General features: G+C 43.5%; 1 protein-coding gene across 3 annotated transcripts in view; it reads right to left on the reverse strand.

The window, feature by feature from the left end:
- LOC134337365 (transducin-like enhancer protein 1) overlaps positions 1–18,284 on the reverse strand; it is a 197,838-nt gene that overhangs the window by 148,637 nt on the left and 30,917 nt on the right. For 2 of the 3 annotated variants that reach the window (XM_063032304.1, XM_063032303.1), the window contains exon 4: positions 12,619–12,663. The exons of the other annotated variant lie outside the window; for it this stretch is intronic. In XM_063032304.1, the coding sequence (XP_062888374.1) occupies positions 12,619–12,663 (45 nt within the window). The remainder of the gene's footprint in view (positions 1–12,618; positions 12,664–18,284) is intronic. 3 annotated transcript variants of the gene reach the window in all.

Raw genomic sequence — 18,284 nt, forward strand, 5'->3', positions numbered from 1 at the left:
AAATACAGGTGAACTCATCATTAAGCCAGCATTTACACTGAAGGAAACTACCAGCTAAAAGTTGAATTGGACCAGGTAATCTGGCATGAGTAATTTGCGAAAAAAAAACTTAATATCCAGCTCCTGAATCAACATCTCTTAAATCATCAACTCCAACTAGGATATGGTTAGATTAGTAGTGTTATGACAAAAGACAGCTAGCAAATTTGAGCCAGGGGAGATGGTGGAGCAATCAATGATTGACCATCTATTGTACTTGTAATCCTCTCACCAGGCTCTATGCAAACTCTGCTCATTAGCTAACTCTGCTAACAGCCACATCTCAGCTGTGAGAAAGCTGCCTTTCATGAACGTAGAACATCGACATCTGCTGCACATTACAGGCCCTTCGGCCCACAATATTGTGCTGAACAAAATGCAACTCAGGTCAATATGATTTGGGATTCAACCAAACAGGAACATCAAGATGTTCTGATAAAAGAAACCTCATCTTGAGCGAATGTTGCCTATACAGGGTTATCAGGCAGCAAGAAATACATCGTACACCACATAAAATTAAGTAGTACATTTACCACTTTCAGCTTTATCAGTTAAAAGAAAGAAAAAAGGGCCCATTACAGTTAAACCAATCTAAATATGCACATGACCATTGGAGCTCATCTCTTCCAAAGCTAGGTATAACCATTACTCACAGCGCCAAACCAAGATCTGTGTGAAAGCACACGCCACAGTCCGAAATTCCCTTGAAGTTCATCTGGAACAAACTGGCTCTATCTCAGGAGTACTGGTCCTCTTCCTTGGAGCCACTCATCTGCACAAAGCACTTCCTGCAATGGGGCCTCTCCTCCCCATGACATTCTGTGGCATATTCCCTCCTGTCTCGCTCTGCATCTCCCACCAAACCTGGCTACTCCGCTCTCTCTGGAACTGTCTCCAGATCCCACCATCCTGACTGGTTGACACAACATTCCCCAAGTTGAACAGCAGGGCTTCTTAATATTAGCAGAAACAAAAACATTCTACCAACAGGACACACTGCTCTTGCAGGTGGAGCTTAGGAGGGATAATGGCGTCTAACAGCAAATCCTTTGCATCTTCGGAAACAGCTCTATTTCCACCTTTAATATCTTTATTTTTCCCTTTCAGGGTTCTTTTGACGACCTTGACCTGGAGTTACAAGTAGGCTTCGGTTCTTTGCGGGAATGGGACCCTTTCTCAGGGTTCCACAACTGGCCGCTATTCGACATGCCAAGGGTCTGGCCTGAGTCTCGATCGTGTTCAGAAGCCCAAGATCTTGGGGCTCTGGAGATGGGCAGATCAAGGGTTGGTGTCACAGCAGGAGACTCGTGTGTCATCGGGGAGGCCGGAAAATCTTTCGCTGTGGGCCCGTAGACCCGAGGTCTTTGCGATCTTCGGAAAAAGTGACAAAACGGACCTTTAACATCGTAAACCAGCGGGTTGTCTCCTGCTCGCTGTGAAAGTGGGGGGGGGGGGGGAACACCTCCCTCTCCTGGGAGAGAGAGAGAACCTGTGGGTTGTCAAATGTCAGATGAAATGTGAAGCCTTTGGAGTAACTTTAGTCTGTCTTTGCTATCGCTTAGCTCACGCTTGTGCTTGGTAGCGAGTGCACTTTTTGTTTTGCTGATGGGGGGAGGAAGGGGGGATTGTTACTCTCTGCCGCTTACTTTGGGGTTCTCACCTTTAGCTGTCGTTCATTCTTTGGGGCATTTGTTTCGTGGATGTTTGCGAAGAAAAAGCATTTCAGGATGTATCTTGTATACATTTCTGGCATTAAATCTGACCTTTGAAATGAAATACTGACAGCATAGCAATAGAAATCTTAACTAGGGTATACACATGCATTTCCCCTTTCAAAAAAAAAATTGGGAAAGCAGAGACCAAGGGGGAAGGGGGAAATTGTGCATTAGCAAGTCTAGGTGAGCACATGGTCGAAGAGTCAGAGGGCAGCAGAGATCACAAAAGGGGGAGCAGTGACAGAAGATTTGAATTTCTTCAAGGTGGGCATCCTTTGAAGAGACTTTGCAGTGGAGCAGCAAATCAAACATGAGAAATTCTGCAGATGCTGGAAATCCAGAACAACACACAGAAAATGGTGGAGAAACTCAGCAGACCAGGCAGAATCTATGAAAAACGTTTGGGCCAAGACTCTTCATAAGGACTGGAAAGGAGTAAGGAATGGAGTCAGATTAAGGTTGGGAGAGGGGAGGAGGAAGTAAAAGGTGTCCATGGCAGTCTAGCAGAGACCAACATGGGGAAAAACAATTGTGCATTTCTGTGGGTTCCAAGACACAGGAGGAGCTTTTCCAAAGATACATCATAACCAATTATAAAATTTCAAAGCAGATGACTTGAATTGGCAAATTGGTTTATCGTCACATGTACCTCTATAGTACATGCTATACATAGATAGTTTCAATACAGCAGTCCATTGAATTGGTCATGGGTAGAACACAAAATGCAAAATAAAATGTTACAGTTACAGAGAGGATGCAGTGCTGGCAGATAATAAGGTGCAGTTATAACAAGGTAGATTGTGAGGCCAAGAGCCTCACTATACTTGCTGGCTCTTAGATCAACACAGAATAGCAAAGAAAATTACTTTAGTGAAAATTAACCATCATAATTCTGGTTCTTTAAGAAGAACTCTACCCATGAAATTAGATCAGTTACAACACAAATTGCTCAGATCCATGTTTCCCCAGTTAAACTTAGTCTCATTTTATCCCCATTGTATAATCGTATAATTTTAAGCACTTTTCTTTTAAGGTTGACAGAGGGTTCTTTTAAATATTTTAATGGTATTTTTATCAATTACTAACAGTGTCAATCATTAAACATACACTGCATGTAAAAGCTATTTTATCCCTGTGTGCCTGACTATTGGGGCAATATTAATTATGTTAAGAAGAATCTCATCTTCTCAGCAAGCTATCAGCAGACCCATTGAGCTAGATGTGATGAGAAAAAGGATGCCAGAGAAGAAAAGGCCTACAAGGAGTATGAAGGGAGGCCAAGCCCCTAGACCATGCTCGACTCTGGCTTTCCTCAACTGTCGTATGGATCCCTCCACACTGAAATCACCCACACATCCCAATTCCCATTCCAGTTCAACTAACAAATCAGTTCCGGCGTCAGGATTGGACTCTGGGGAGCCCTTGTATCCCCCACTCCCAGCAAGTTCCATCTACAGAGATTACTAGGCAGCAGGCCGACTCTTCTTTCAACACAAGGGTACAAACGAGTGGAAAGACACTTGGGAGACAAATGCACCAAATATTTGTGGTTTGTTGAAGTGCAAATTAAGTAAATGTGTTTCAGCAAATATTAATCGTGGGATACCAATAACGTATAGGGTGGCGCGGTAACGTAGTGGTCAGCGCAGTGCTTTACAGTACCAGTAACCCCAGTTCAATTCCCGCTGCTGCCTACAAGGAGTTTGTACATTCTCCCTGTGACCACGTGGATTTCCTCTGGTGTCCTCCCGCAGTCCAAAGATGTACCGATGAGCAAGTTAATTAGTCATTGTAAATTGTTCCGTAATTAGGCTAGGATTAAATCAGGGGTTACTGGGTGGAGCAGGTCAAAGGCCCAGAAGGGCCTATTCTACACTGCATCTCATTAAATTAAAACATGGTATTTCAAGTGCAGAGTCAAAAGTACACCTGATCACAGATCTACAACTTCACACAAGACAAGAAACCTCAGAGGTGACAGTTGCTGCAAACCAAAAGACTGATTGCCACAATCAGATATCTATTACTGATGTGACACGTAACTAAGGGGATAGCAGAAGATAAGACTGGCCACTGTCTTTCAGATGGTTAGCACTTCCCATATTAGCTAGAGTTGCAAACATTTTGCATGCAAATGTGCAATGTGCAAAAGAACTCAACTCCCTTCCTGTCCCCAATAAAGCTTCAATTATTAAGACTGCACAGTTAAGAGCTCATACCAGCTTCATGGTTCATTTGAGGTTCTGATGGCCCCTTAAAAATCATAATTTAAGGACTTTAAAGGCTGCATTAACTTACCACTGCAGCTTAAATGATACAATAGGGAGTATTAAAGTGCCGCAAGTGTTCATAACAATTACCATTAAAAAGGAGTTTACTAACATGCAGTACTAAAACAATGAATAATTAAGTTGTCATACAAAATAGCTGGTGTTCACTCAAGAGGCAGAGTTTCAATAGAATTATAGAATCCGCACCACATGAGGCATCTGCTCAGCCCAGCAAGTCTGCACCAGCCAGTTAGTCTCACGCTTCTGCTAATTCCCTGCAGATCTCCAATTTTTTTTATATTTCGAAAGTGCCTGGTGAATTTTAAGAGTCCTTTCGCTATCCGCCAGCAAATGAATTTCAAATCAATACATTCACAAGATGAACCATCTTCCTCATGTTTATTAGCTATCCCACTAAATCTGTGCTCCCATTGTTTTCTTTGTTTTTCTCTTTATTTTACATCCTCACACAATCTCAAAGTTCAAAGTAAATTTACTATCAAAGTGCATGAGATTTATTTTCTAACAGGCGTTCACAGTAGAAGAAATACAATAGAATCAATTGTCAGTCATTGTGTGTAGTTTTCAAACTAATGTGCAAAAGTCAACTGTGCGGATACAAGTTAATTATTTTACATTTGTGAAAGTTGATAATGTCCAAGTAATCTCCCTCTCAGTCTCTTCTGCTCCAAGATAAACAGCACCAAATTGCTGAATCTTTCCACTCAACCATAACTCTTCATTTAAATGGATCCAACATTTGACAAGGTATCAACTACTATTACAGTTATCCCGCCCCCCCAAAAGTACTATCCATTGGCAAGTCAATCTTGCCATTTCAGATCAACCAACAGATGACAACTTCTGCCTTTATTTCTTAATCTAGTCCCATTTCATCACTATGACACAAGTCTTGAACTTACACACGCCTGTCACAACAAATATTCCAGAAATGTTACTTCCCTCCTTTCTGATTAAGTCAATTGACGTAGATGATGCAGGATTACAAGCTCTCGCAAACAAGAGAGCCTCTGTGAACAGTGACTGCTTTTGTGATATTAATTGAGAAATATTGCCTAGAGCTCTTGTCAAACAGTCTCATGGAATCTCGCACACGCATGCATCATGGGCACATCCTCCCCGCCATCGAGGAAGTCATGAATAGGCCGTCCCTCAAGGTGGCGGCTACATCATTAAGGATGTTCACCAACCAGGACATGCCCTCTTCTCATTGCTACCACAGGGAGGAGGTGCAGGCAGAGGCCACGAAGAGCATCAGAATCTGGTTTATTATCACCAGTATGTGTCATGAAATTTGTTAACTTAGCAGCAGTTCAATAAATGCAGAACACATAATAAGTAAATCAATTACAGTATACACTGAATATATTAATAAAGTTCAAAAAACAAATATACATTTAAAAAAGTGAGGTGGTGTTCATGGGTTCAACATCTACTTAGCAATTCAGTAACAGCTTCTTCCCTTCTGTCATCCGATTCCTGAGTGTGTGCTTTCAGGCTTCTGCACCTCCTACCTGATGGTAACAGGGAGATAAGGGCATGCCCTGGCTGCTGGAGGTCCTTAATAATGGACACTGCATTTCTGCAACACTGATCCTTGAAGATGCCCTGGGTACTTTGTAGGCTAGTACCCAAGATAGACCCAGCTAAATTTACAACCGCTTGCAGCTTCTTTCAGTCCTGTGCAGTAGCCCCCCCCCGCCACCCTCCCCAATACCAGACAGTGATGCAACCTGTCAGAGTGCTTTCCACAGTACATCTATAGAGGTTTTTGAGTGTATTTGTTGACATACCAAATCTCTTCAAACTCCTAATGAAGTATAGCCACTAGCTTGCCTTCTTTATAACTACATCGATATGTTGAGACCAGGTTTGATCCTCAGGGATCTTGACAGCCAGGAACTTGAAGCTGCTCGCTCTCTCCACTTCTGATCCCTCTGAGGATTGGTATGTGTTCCTTTGTCTTACCCTTCCTGAAGTTCACCATCAACTCTTTCGTCTTACTGATGCTGAGTGCCAGGTTGTTGCTGCGACACCACTCCACTAGTTGGCACATCTCGCTCCTGTACACCCCCTTGTCACCACCAGAGGCTCCACCAACAATGATTGTACCATCAGCAAGTTTATAGATGGTATTTGAGCTATGCCTAGCCACACAGTTATGGGTTTATAGAGAGTAGAGCAGTGGGCTAAGCACACACCCCTGAGGTGCACCAGTGTTTTTGTCAGCAAGGAGGAAATGTTATCACCAATCCGTACAGATTGTGGTCTTCTGGCTAAGAAGCTGAGAATCCAATTGCAGAGGGAGGTAGAGAGGCGTAGGTGTTTGTGTTGTCCAGGTGGTCGAAAGCCATGTGAAGAGCCATTGAGATTGTATCTGCCATTGACCTCTTGTGGGATGTTCCCTTTCGAACATTCGGCATCTGCATTTACCCTGTACCATTCAAGTACCGATTAGTGCCTGAAATTGACATGTTCTCAAGACCAGGGGTCCCCAGTCTTTTTTGCACTGCGGACCGGTTTAATATTGACAATATTCTTGCGGACCGGCCGACACTGGGGGGGGGTAGGGTTGCCAGTAGCAGTCAAATACCTTGTGTTTACCCAGAGAAAGACTACAATGACCATGAAGCCTTGCGCAGACACCAGTGCGCATGTGTGTACCTGCAGATTTTTCCCCCTGCGAATCGTTTTTGGCGATTCTGTTCGGGGGGGGGGTGTTAATCGCCACCGGAATATAGGTGATAATTAGCTCAAACACTCAATTTTGTTTATCTAACAGATTTAATATTAAACACACAGCACATATTTTCCTCACATGAATGTAGTGATAAGTCAATTATCAGGGGAGGACAGGGGAGCTTGAAGTAAGTGTTGAACGAACTTCCAGTAGAAGTGGTAGAGACAGGTTCGATATTATCATTTAAAGAAAAATTGGATAGGTGTATGGACAGGAAAGGAATGGAGGGTTGTGGGCTGTGTGCAGGTCAGTGGGACTAGGTGAGAGTAGCGTTCAGCACGGACTAGAAGGGCAGAGATGGCCTGTTTCTGTGCTGTAATTGTTATATGGTTATACAAGTCAACAGCATCATAACAAGTAACGTTTGGATATTAAACACACAGCACATATTTTCCCTGTATGAGCATAAAGTCATTGCAACACACCAATATCACTGAATCAGTGGGAGCCCTGGGCTTGTTTTCCTGCAACAACACGGTCCTACCGAGGGGTGAAGGGAGACAGCGATACTCGAACGGGGTTCCTTATGTCCAGTCTATTCCGCGATTTAGTTTTCGTTGCATTCATTGCAGAGATACGTTGGAAATGGAAACAACATTTTCAGTGCTTTTGTGGCTATCTCAGGATATTTAGCTTCGAGTTTGATCCAGAATGCCAGCAGAGATGTTATGTCAAACATACTTTTCAGCCCGCTGTCATTTGCAAGCTCGAGTTGATCTCCTTCCCGCGCTGACATGGATGATGCTCGGGTAATGACCTCACGTGCGTTCAAGCTCCACAGTAGGCGGGACAGGGAATGAAGAAAGATGCAGCTGACTCACAGCGTTTCCTCACGGCCCGGCAGCACATGCTTTGCAGGCCGGTACCGGTCCGCGGCCCGGTGGTTGGGGACCGCTGCTCAAGACTATTTACCCAACTCCAGAATTAACACAAATCTCTATGTAATTCAAAAGGTTACATAACCCACCTTCAAAAAGCTTACATCACCCATGTGCCCCCACTCACCTGGCTACCACCATCTACTCCTTTCACTCTGTTCCCCACACCCCCACAAACCTCTTATTCTTACTCAGCAGGTCATGAGGCATCTATGGAGGAGAATTTATAAACACACACACTGGACAGGAAGGGAAAAGAAACCACACTAAGGTGGGGATGAGAGTCCAAATGGCAGGTGACAGTACTGCACAAAATACACAAACTAATTTACAGATATTTTCAGATACAAATACAATGGACTTTGCAGTTCAAGGGAACCAATTTTCCTTGTGTAAAACTACAAGTTAAACAATGTCTGCAGCTGCTATTTGTACATGATCTGCAAGGTAACCTTTATCGTACAAGTATTTTGCCGACATGCAATTCCTCCCCTGCAACGCTCCAGCAAGTTTAATCCACATCTGCAAAACATTACATAAAACAGCCAATGGTGCAGCAGAATGCCAACAACACTCAGTTTTTTGTTAAAAAAAAAAGGAAGTTTGATTAACAAGCTTTAAGTGGTTTGCAATGAATCACTGCAGTGTTCTTCAGATGCAACCAAATATTTCAAAAATTGCCAACACACTCATCTCTGTATTAGGAGCTGTCAAGTTCAACTCAAATCAAGACCTATATGGAAACAAGTAACAAAGTCCACATTGAGAAAGGGTACAATACTGACAGATGTCCATGTTGGTCCATGGTCTCCTGTATTGCCATGATGAGGCCATTCTCAGTTTGGAAGAACAACTCTTCATATTCTGTGTAGTTTCCAACCAAACAGAATGAACGTTGACTTCTACAACTTGCAGTAATTTGTTCCCGTCTGCCCCTCTTTTCCATTCCCCATTCTGGCTCCCCTCTAACTCCTTCCCCCCACCTGCCTATCACCACCCTCTGCTTTCCCTTCTCCCTTCCCATTCTCCTGTGGTCAACTCTGCTGTTCTATTAGATTCTTCCTACAGCCCTTTGCCTTTTACACCTCTCACCTCCCAGCTCTTCACTTCTTCCCCCTCTCCCACCCATCCACCTTCCCCCACTCACCTGGCTTCACTTATCACCTGCCAGCATGTATTGCTTCCCCAGCCCCCCCCCACCCTCCTTTCCAGTCCTGAGAAAGAGTCTCGATCCAAGGCATAGATTGTCCTCCCCATAGATACTGCCCAATCTGCTGAGTTCCTCCAGCATTTTGTGCATTACTGACATGGGTGTTATTCTGTGGAAATGAAAAGCTGCAACAGGTACCATATGTTCCAAGCCATTTTTCAAACAGAGAGCAAGTGGGTCTCGGCCTGAAACATCAACTTTTTATTCCGCTCCAAAGATGCCGCCTGGCGTGTCAAATATACTTGCACTTACTTTCTAAGAAAAAATGGTACAGTTTCAGTTGTGTTCCAAATTCACTTCTATTTTGTTTCTGGTTATTACTGATATAGCTGATTAAATATTATTAGGGCACTATTCTGTGGCTAGTTAACAAGCTTTGAGCAGCACACACAAAACTGTTCAGGGCAGGAAAGGAAGAGAAAAGAAGCCAGAATAAGATGGGTGGGGGGGGATGGGAAGAAGTGATACAGTACTGCAGAAAAGTCCTAGGCACAAAGAAACAGCTGGGTTGCCAAACAACAGGAATTCTGCAGATGCTGGAAATTCAAGCAACACACATCAAAGTTGCTGGTGAACGCAGCAGGCCAGACAGCATCTCTGGGAAGAGGTACAGTCAACATTTCAGGCAGAGACCCTTCGTCAGGACTAACTGAAGGAAGAGCTGGTAAGAGATTTGAAAGTGGGAGGGGGAGGGATGGAGCCAAGAGCTGGACAGGTGATTGGCAAAGGGGATATGAGGGGATCATGGGACAGGAGGTCCGGGGAGAAAGACAAGGATGGGGGGGGGGGGGAAAAAAGAGGTTGGAGGAACAACACCTTATATTCTGCCTGGATAGCCTCCAATCTGATAGCATGAACATTGACTTCTCTAACTTCCGCTAATGCCCCACCTCCCCCTCATACCCCATCCGTTATTTATTTTTATACACACATTCTTTCTCTCTTTTTTCTCCCTCTGTCCCCCTCACTATACCCCTTGCCCATCCTCTGGGCTCCCCCCCCACCTTGTCTTTCTCCCTGGGCCTCCTGTCCCATGATCCTCTCATATCCCCTTTGCCAATCACCTGTCCAGCTCTTGGCTCCATCCCTCCCCATCTTCTCCTATCATTTTGGATCTCCCCCTCCCAAATCTCCTACCAACTCTTCCTTCAGTTAGTCCTGACGAAGGGTCTCGGCCTGAAACGTCAACTGTACCTCTTTCTAGAGATGCTGCCTGGCCTGCTGCATTCACCAGCAACTTTGATGTGTGTTGCTAGGTTGCCAAAGACTTTTACACAGTACTGCATTTGTCAATGTGGAGCAGAGAGCAAGTTTGTAAACCTGGCAGGAGCTAAAGAAGTTGGGAGTGGCAAGCCAGAGGGGTGTGGGACAGGTGGCAGAGAAGTGCCAGGGGCAGGGGGTGGCACAGGTACAGACACACACAGCCCTGAGACACCAAGCAAGGTAATTTGATTCCAAACAATTGGTTTATTGATCATTACAGAATGTCTCTCTGGTCCTTCCCAGTACTCACCCCTCCCTTCTCCTTTTCCCAACCACAACTTCCCCCTTTCCACTCTCAATCAACAATAGAGACCCATATCAGAATCAGGTTTATCACTCACATACGCCAGGAATTTTGTTTTGTCAGTGGCAGCAGTACAGTGCAATACAAAATCATTACAGTGCAGTGCAAAAGTCTTAGGCACCTGAGCTATATACATGTGCCCAGGGCATTTGGGCAGTACTGCAGGTCAGTGGTCCCCAACCTCCGGGCCGCAGACCGATAACAGGTCACAAAGCAGGCAGGGGTGCAGTAGTGCTGGGTGCACTCCGGCTATATCTTTAAGAAAAAAAGCCGAAATAAACAAGCTAATTTAATTAGGTACCGCCCGGTACGGAAATGTCAGCCCCAATCAGTGTTTGCCGATTTCACTTCCTCTATGCAATGTTCACTCCTCTTTCCAGGGCGCTGGAGCCTTTAGCTGTTCCAGTGTTTGGTCAACCTAAACGCCAGCCCAGACAGGTTGAAAAGACAGGGCTGTCAAGATCGAGGTGACATGTTGAATCTACACAAACTTCTAATAAAGTATAGGCACTGCCGTGCTTTCTTCGTAATGACAGTTACGTGCTGGTCCCAGGACAGATCCTCTGACACTTTTCACAGAGAAAAACGTCGATCCTTAATGCTGAAGAATTTAAAGTTATTGACCCTCTCCACCTCAGTTCCTCTGATGAAGACTGGCTTCTGGGTGGCACCTAATTAATTAGTTTATTTCATTTTTTTCCCCCTTAAAGATGTGCTGGGTACACTCCAGCTACTGCTGCACCCCTGCATGTTTTGCGGCCCGGAGGTTGGGGATCACTGCTGTAGGTGAAACCAGGTGACGGGAAGGTGGGTGGCAGAGGGGAGCTTCAGGCAAGTTTGTGTGATCTTGCTGTGCACATAAACCAACACTCCAAACTTAACAGTGACTACTTAATATATATAAAAAAAATAAAATTCATTGCCTGGAAATACTTTGATGCAGAAGTTGTGGAAGGCATTAAGAAACGCGAACTATTTCACTTGGCTTCTCCTCGTAACTTGGTTCCAGTATTATCACACATAATTCAACAAAATGCAAAAGTCACCATGCTCAAATATTCAGATGAGTTCATCACAATCAAGCAGTAACCTTGGTAAGCGTCTGCCTGTTACATTAGGAATATCTTTGAAATTTGGTTTAATTGATAAATTTGACTTTGAATTTCAGAATTCATATAATAAACCCAAATATAATGCCTGTAACACACATCAAAGTTGCTGGTGAACGCAGCAGGCCAAGCAGCATCTATAGGAAGAGGCACAGTCAACATTTCAGGCCGAGACCATTCGTCAGGATGTTCGGCCTGAAATGTCGACTGCGCCTCTTCCTATAGATGCTGCTTGGCCTGCTGCGTTCACCAGCAACTTTGATGTGTGCTGCTTGAATTTCCAGCATCTGCAGAATTCCTGTTGTTTGCGTATAATGCCTGTAGTCCATCTCGCACACTTTGCAGATAATTTCACCCAATTGTAGAATAGATGAGAGGGTGCAGGGGTAAGAGCAAGGGGAAGAGGTCACACACCTTGTCACATGACCCTTCCAGCCACACAAGGAAAAAAAGGGAGATATCTTGACACCTATCAATTATTGGCCAGTTAGGTAGAGTTCAAAAGGGTACCTGTAAAACTATTACCAGCTTTATCTACAAAATGAACAAAACTTTTCTTATGCAGGGTCGCAACCTGAAATATCGACTATCCCTTTGACCCCAGAATTCCTTCACCACTTTCCATTACACAAAGGAGGAAAGGTGCTTCTCAAGCCACATGACCAAAGCAGCCACAATTTAGTCAATAATGAATTTCAACATGTATATAAAAAGGTAACACTTTCACTATCTTCCCCTCAAGTCACAACGGTCTGCTGACTGCAATTTGCTGCCACAGACCTCTCTTCCCCTCGCTCTTCATAACCCCGCGCCCTCCCATCTGTTCTACAATTACCAGAAACGCTGTTTCCTATCATTACAAAAACACAGTTCTTCCAGAATGAATGTGAAACAGCCATCTGCCAATGACTAGGCCTTGCAGGCCAAGGTTTGGAGGAGGAATTGCAAAACCAAATACTGATTTACATTCATACTACCCACGTACTCTTGGTTCCGTGCATGAACTGCAGATGACAGGCAATTATTCCATTCATTAACCTCAAAGGCTTTCATTTACTCTTGTACTTACTTGTTTATGCATCTCAAGATTGAGGCCATATGACATCTCGTAATACTGAAATAAAAACAAAACCACACATTAGCAAAGCAACAAACATTCAAACTAAAAGCCACAAAAGATTGGTTTAATGCAACATGAGGGGATAATCTACAAATCTTGAACGGAAAGATTTTAAACCATTGGTAAATGTCATTTAATTCAGCAAACATGGTAGGAGTTCAGGAACTAATTCTTCCTTGACAAATTTGCATAACTCTGGTCATCTCCTAGACAGCATTTAAGTTATTTCAGAGTCAGCATTATTAGCTTAACAAAGAGGATGTGTTTGACTTTAGTCTATACCAGAGTCCCAGCAGAGTTGGACAGGTCAAACTAGATGTTGCAGGTTGGAGTCAAATAAGGTCTATCTTCTGCCAAAATCTTCAGATTTAGTTCGCAATGTGTGAAAGCCAGTTTGATTGTGTTGTTAGTAGGCGGCAGCCCTGTGAGAAAGTTCACCAGGCATGGTGCGGGGGGGCGGGGATTTAGCTTGTCTTGGGGTCAGCAAGCAGACAGAAATTCTGCATGGGAATCAATGTGGAAACATTACCAGAGATCAGGCAGTACTCTCCTGGGCATCAGCTGAGCACTTTCCTCGCAGGCTCTGTTAACTGAAGACATAATCACGGGTAGTGGACACGGGGCCTTCACTTAGGCTTAATGAGTGTCAACATCAAATCAGTTTCCTGCTGCAAGATTCTTTACCTATTCCAGGCCAGGCCACCAAAGGAAATAAGGTTTCTGATTGGAATGATCTGATTATTTACTTAGAGATACAGCACAGAATACGTTCTTCTGGCCCAACAAGCCACATCGCCCAGCAATCTACCTATTTAACACTAGCCTAATCACAAGACAATTAACCTACTAACTAGTACATCTTTAGAAAGTGGGTGGAAAGTGACACACGTGGAGGAAACCCACACACTCACCGGGAGAACGTACACGCTCCTGCTAGGAATGAACTTTGAACTCCAGAACACCCCGAGCTGGAACAGCATTGCACTAACCACTACCCTACCACGATGCTCCAAATTAGGTTTGAATTCTGAATATCAACACACCTGATTGCCAAAATGGCCTTTCTTTGACAAAGTATACAGACTTGGACACCGAGACCTCATTTCTTCAAATCTACATTCAATCTGTTGGACTGACCACCATTCCTGTTGCTTTAATTCTCCAGCCCACTCAAACCATTCTGTAGCCTCCATACCGATGTTCAAAGGCTCAATGCAAGTTTAAGAAACAGTACTACAGCTCCTGTCTCCCCCACTCGAGAGAATTCTACAACTTGAGTACAGTTTCTCTGGATGAAAATTGGTTATTTCTGAGAAACATCTATTAGTGACACTGGCTCAATTTCTTACACCTCCCCCCCACCCCAAAAAATCAGTGCAGCCTACCCTGTTGGTCATGACCTCAAACTCAAAACCTTTAACATTCCCTTGATTATCTCACTCTAACTGCCTCCCCCCCCGCCCCCCGATTATGCCATTGTCCAAATACTTTATCCTCATGACAAACATGGCTTCACCTATTTACGGTAACTTCCATCCTTTCTCCCTCATTTTCTCTGCAAATCAAAACTAACTAGTTTGCTCTTTAACAGTCTCTGACCCAAATCATTAAGTTACTAGTTTGCTCTAACAAATTGGACTTGATTTGCAGGGCCTCACTGATGCTTCATAAAGCCTCAACTTTGCTTTACAAATTTTAAGAATAGTGAATGATGTAATTTTATTAAACAAGTCCTAGAAAGGGCAAGGTGGTGAATAATGCGGGAATGGCCTCGACCCAAAACACTGCCTGACCTGCTAAGATCCTCCAGTATCTTGTGTACTAGAGTAATCTGGGGTGGTGGTACAACTACTCCACCAATTACACAGGGTTTGTGTCGCCCTCTTGCTAGAATGAGGCTAACCAATACCACACTGAGGGCTCTCGTCTCACTTTGAAAGGTCACGGGCTTGGGATCCTGAGAGTTGGTGGGACTATTGCATTACGCTTCACACCCCTGGAGGCTTTGCGCATATTCCCAAATCTTTTCATCCATCCACTTGGTCATCTCTTGTGTGATAAGTTATTTAAATTCTTATGACCTTAAGTCACTCATTAATTGCCCTGAAGTCCTCCGAAATTAATCCAGAGAGACAAGCATCATATCCAAATGAAAAGGAGAACTTTCAGAGCATCCAATGACAAGTGCAAAATCAAAAGTTGGTAGAAACCTTTTGTGCTAGCAAATACAATTTCTGGGAAAGTTTCCCATCCTATGTTTTGATACCAGCAAGATACAAATCAGGAAGCTTAAACACAGGAGATTCTGCAGATGCTGGAAACCTAGAGTGACACATGCAAAATGCTGGAAGTACTCAAACAGCTCCAGGGCTGAAGAAGGAATCTGATTGCGTTTTTGCCCATGGTCCACTCTTCTCTCCCAGGAGACGACTTCTTCCGCCCTTTACTTTTTCTACACATCACTTCCCAGCTTCTTACATCATCCCCACCCACCTTCCCCGTCACCTGGTTTCACCCATCACCTTTCAGCTTGCATTCCTTTCCCTCCCATCTCCTTCCTATCCAGTCCTGATGAAAAGTCTTTGCCCTTTGTTCCTCTTCATAAATGCTTGACCTGCTGAGTTCCTCCAGCATTTTGTGTGCATTACTCAAGAAGCTGGAACTATGCAGGAAAAGAACTCTCCGTTTTTCTGTGCAAAGGTACACTATAACCTCATGAAATCTTTACTCCAATCTTATTTAAAAACTTGGTGCCTACAACAGCTCTTAACTGCTCCCAAGGACAAATCTTAATAATAAATGCATGGGAGAGGTCTTGAACACATGATATTATATTGCAAGAGCTGACAACATGAAACATGTTACTCTGCATACATGTTTTTTCATTTCCACAGAAAATCAGCCAAAGGTTAGAAATGACAGATTTGACCATGATCTCCAAGAAGTTCCCTTTATACAACCATCCTCAAAATTTGAAGATTATGCAGCCCTCATTTCACTGTTCACTCAGAACTTCCATACTGCGGTTAGTAGTCTCTGGGTTGTGCTAGGATTATTTCTGAGAACAGTATGTAAGCAGATTGCCTATGATAGGAAAATCCTACAAAATGTGGTGGACTCAGCCCCATACATCATGGGTAAAGCCCTCCCAACCACTGAGCACACCTAGATGAAACGCTGTCATAGGAAAGCAGCATCCGCTATCAGAGATCCTCACCACCAAGGCCATGCTCTTACTGCTGTCGTCTGGTAGAAGATACAAGTGCATCAGGACTCACACCACCATGTCCAAGAACAGTTACTACTCCTCAACCAATTGGCTCTTGAATGAAAGGGGATAACTACACCATCTTGCCCATCCATTGAGATTTTCGCACTTTATCTCATTTTAAGGACCATCTTGTTATTTCATGTTTTCATTATTTATTGCTATTTACTTATATAGTTTATTCTCTTCTGCACTCTGGTTAACCTTTCATTAATTTTGTTATAGTCACTATTCTGTAGATTTTCTGAGTATGCCCATGAAAAATGAATCTCAGGGTTGCATGTGGTGACGTGTATGTACTTCAAACTTTTCTCCAAGTCAGAAACACATTTTCCAGCACTGCCTATATTACATCACTACATTCACTTGCTGTCATTAATTTCATCGTTCACCCTATCACTACCCATAGTTAAAATAATGTATGTATCCAATCATACACGGATACCACAAAACATTACTAGCTTGAAAACGTGTGGAGAACTTGCACGTCAGATTTCGGTACACCAGCAACCCCTGTATAGGAAAGCTAATAAGACAACCCACAGCGACACCAAATCAAAAACTGACAGATCTGCAGAAAGAGGGCACATCGGGAGTTTAAAAAACGGCTGACAGGACCACTGGGGTCTCACCCCCCCCCCCCCATTTGCAACATTAAACAGAAGCACTGTAAACGAAGGATCCCCATCACCTATTCCACAACCTCTTTGACCCACTACCCCTCAGGAAGGAGGCACAGAAGCATCAGGACTAGGATTACCAGACTGGGTAACAGCTTCTTCCCTCAGGCTGCAAGATGAATGAACACTCTGCCACCAGTCACCACTAGCAGAGCAAGCTGTTTACCTGGGCAGCGCCCTACATGCATTTTAGATTATTTTATTAAATAATTTAATGTAATACTTTGTTTTATGTGCTGTGTTTATGTTTTGTGGGTGCACATGGTCTGGAGAAATACTTTGCTTGGTTGTATGCATATACAGTCATATGACAATAAACTTAAACTTGGGAAAAGAGATTTGTGGTTTAATAAAACCACAAGACAGAGGCAGAGTCAGGCCATTCAGCCCATTGGGTCTGCTCCATCATTCTATCATGGATGATTTCTTTTCCCTCTCAACCCCATTCTCTTGCCTCCTCACCATAACTTTTTACAACTTTAACAATCAAGAACCTATCAACCTCCACTTTAAATATACCCAATGACTTGGCCTCATGCGAGACAATAAATTCCACAGATTCATCACCTTCTGACTAAAGGAAATCCTCTTATCTCTGTTCCAAAGGGATATCCTTGTATTCTGAGGCTGTGTCCTTTAATCTGACTGAGACTCCCCTACTACAGGAAACATCTTCTCCAAGTCCATTATCTCGGCCTTTCAATATTTGATAGGACTCAATGAGAGTCACCCCTCCCCCGATTCTTCTGAATGCCAGTGAGTACAAGCCCAGAGCCTTTAAATGCTCCTCATATGTTAACCCTTTCATTCCAGGGATAATTTCCTAAACCTCCTTGGACCCTCTCCAAAACCTGTACATTCTTAGATAAGTGGCCCAAAAATTGCTCATAATACAGTGCCTTCTGACTAAAGTCTTAAAAAGCCTCAGCATTACATCCTTTCTTTATATCATCCTCTCAAAATGAATGCCAACATTGTATTTACCTTCCTTACCACTGACTCAACCTGCAAGTTAGATGCTCTCAAAGAATCTTCCAGCAAAAGGTGGAGTTTACAGATTTCTTTCAATTTAGGACTCTGGATTTGAACAACCAATAGCATTGTCTAAAGGTGGTGGTTACATAAGCGACTGAAGACAAAAAAACCATACACAGAACACCAGCACTGGTGAAGATCATGTGAGGTTAGTATTATTGCTATCCCCGGTGGCCCTCCCCAAAAAATAAATAAATAAAGAAATAGGTAGTGAGCTACCTTTTTAAATTCAGTGTCTTGTGCTAGTGACACAATTTAGAAGCTTAATTCGTTCGTGGGCAGTTCCACATCAACCAGATGGCTGTGGGTCTAAAGTCACTACAAGCCAAGATGGCATTGTTCCTTCCTTGAAGAATATTAGCAAACCAAATGGGAATTTTCTGACAATCCTGTTGTTTCATGACCACCATAACTGATGCAATCATTTTCACTCCACATCATTTAATTCATTAACTTGGATCTGCAGCTGCTGTGATGAGATTTGAACTCTAGACACCAAATCATTAGTCCACACATCTGGACTGCATCCAGTACAATAACTATGCACCACCCAATTACACCAATCGTCATCTGCAGAAATCAACAGATAAAAAGGAGGGATGAGACCACAGAGGAACGGGAACAATTTCCTT

The sequence above is a fragment of the Mobula hypostoma genome, chromosome 24, assembly GCF_963921235.1.
Source record: "Mobula hypostoma chromosome 24, sMobHyp1.1, whole genome shotgun sequence".
Taxonomy (NCBI): Eukaryota; Metazoa; Chordata; class Chondrichthyes; order Myliobatiformes; family Myliobatidae; genus Mobula; species Mobula hypostoma.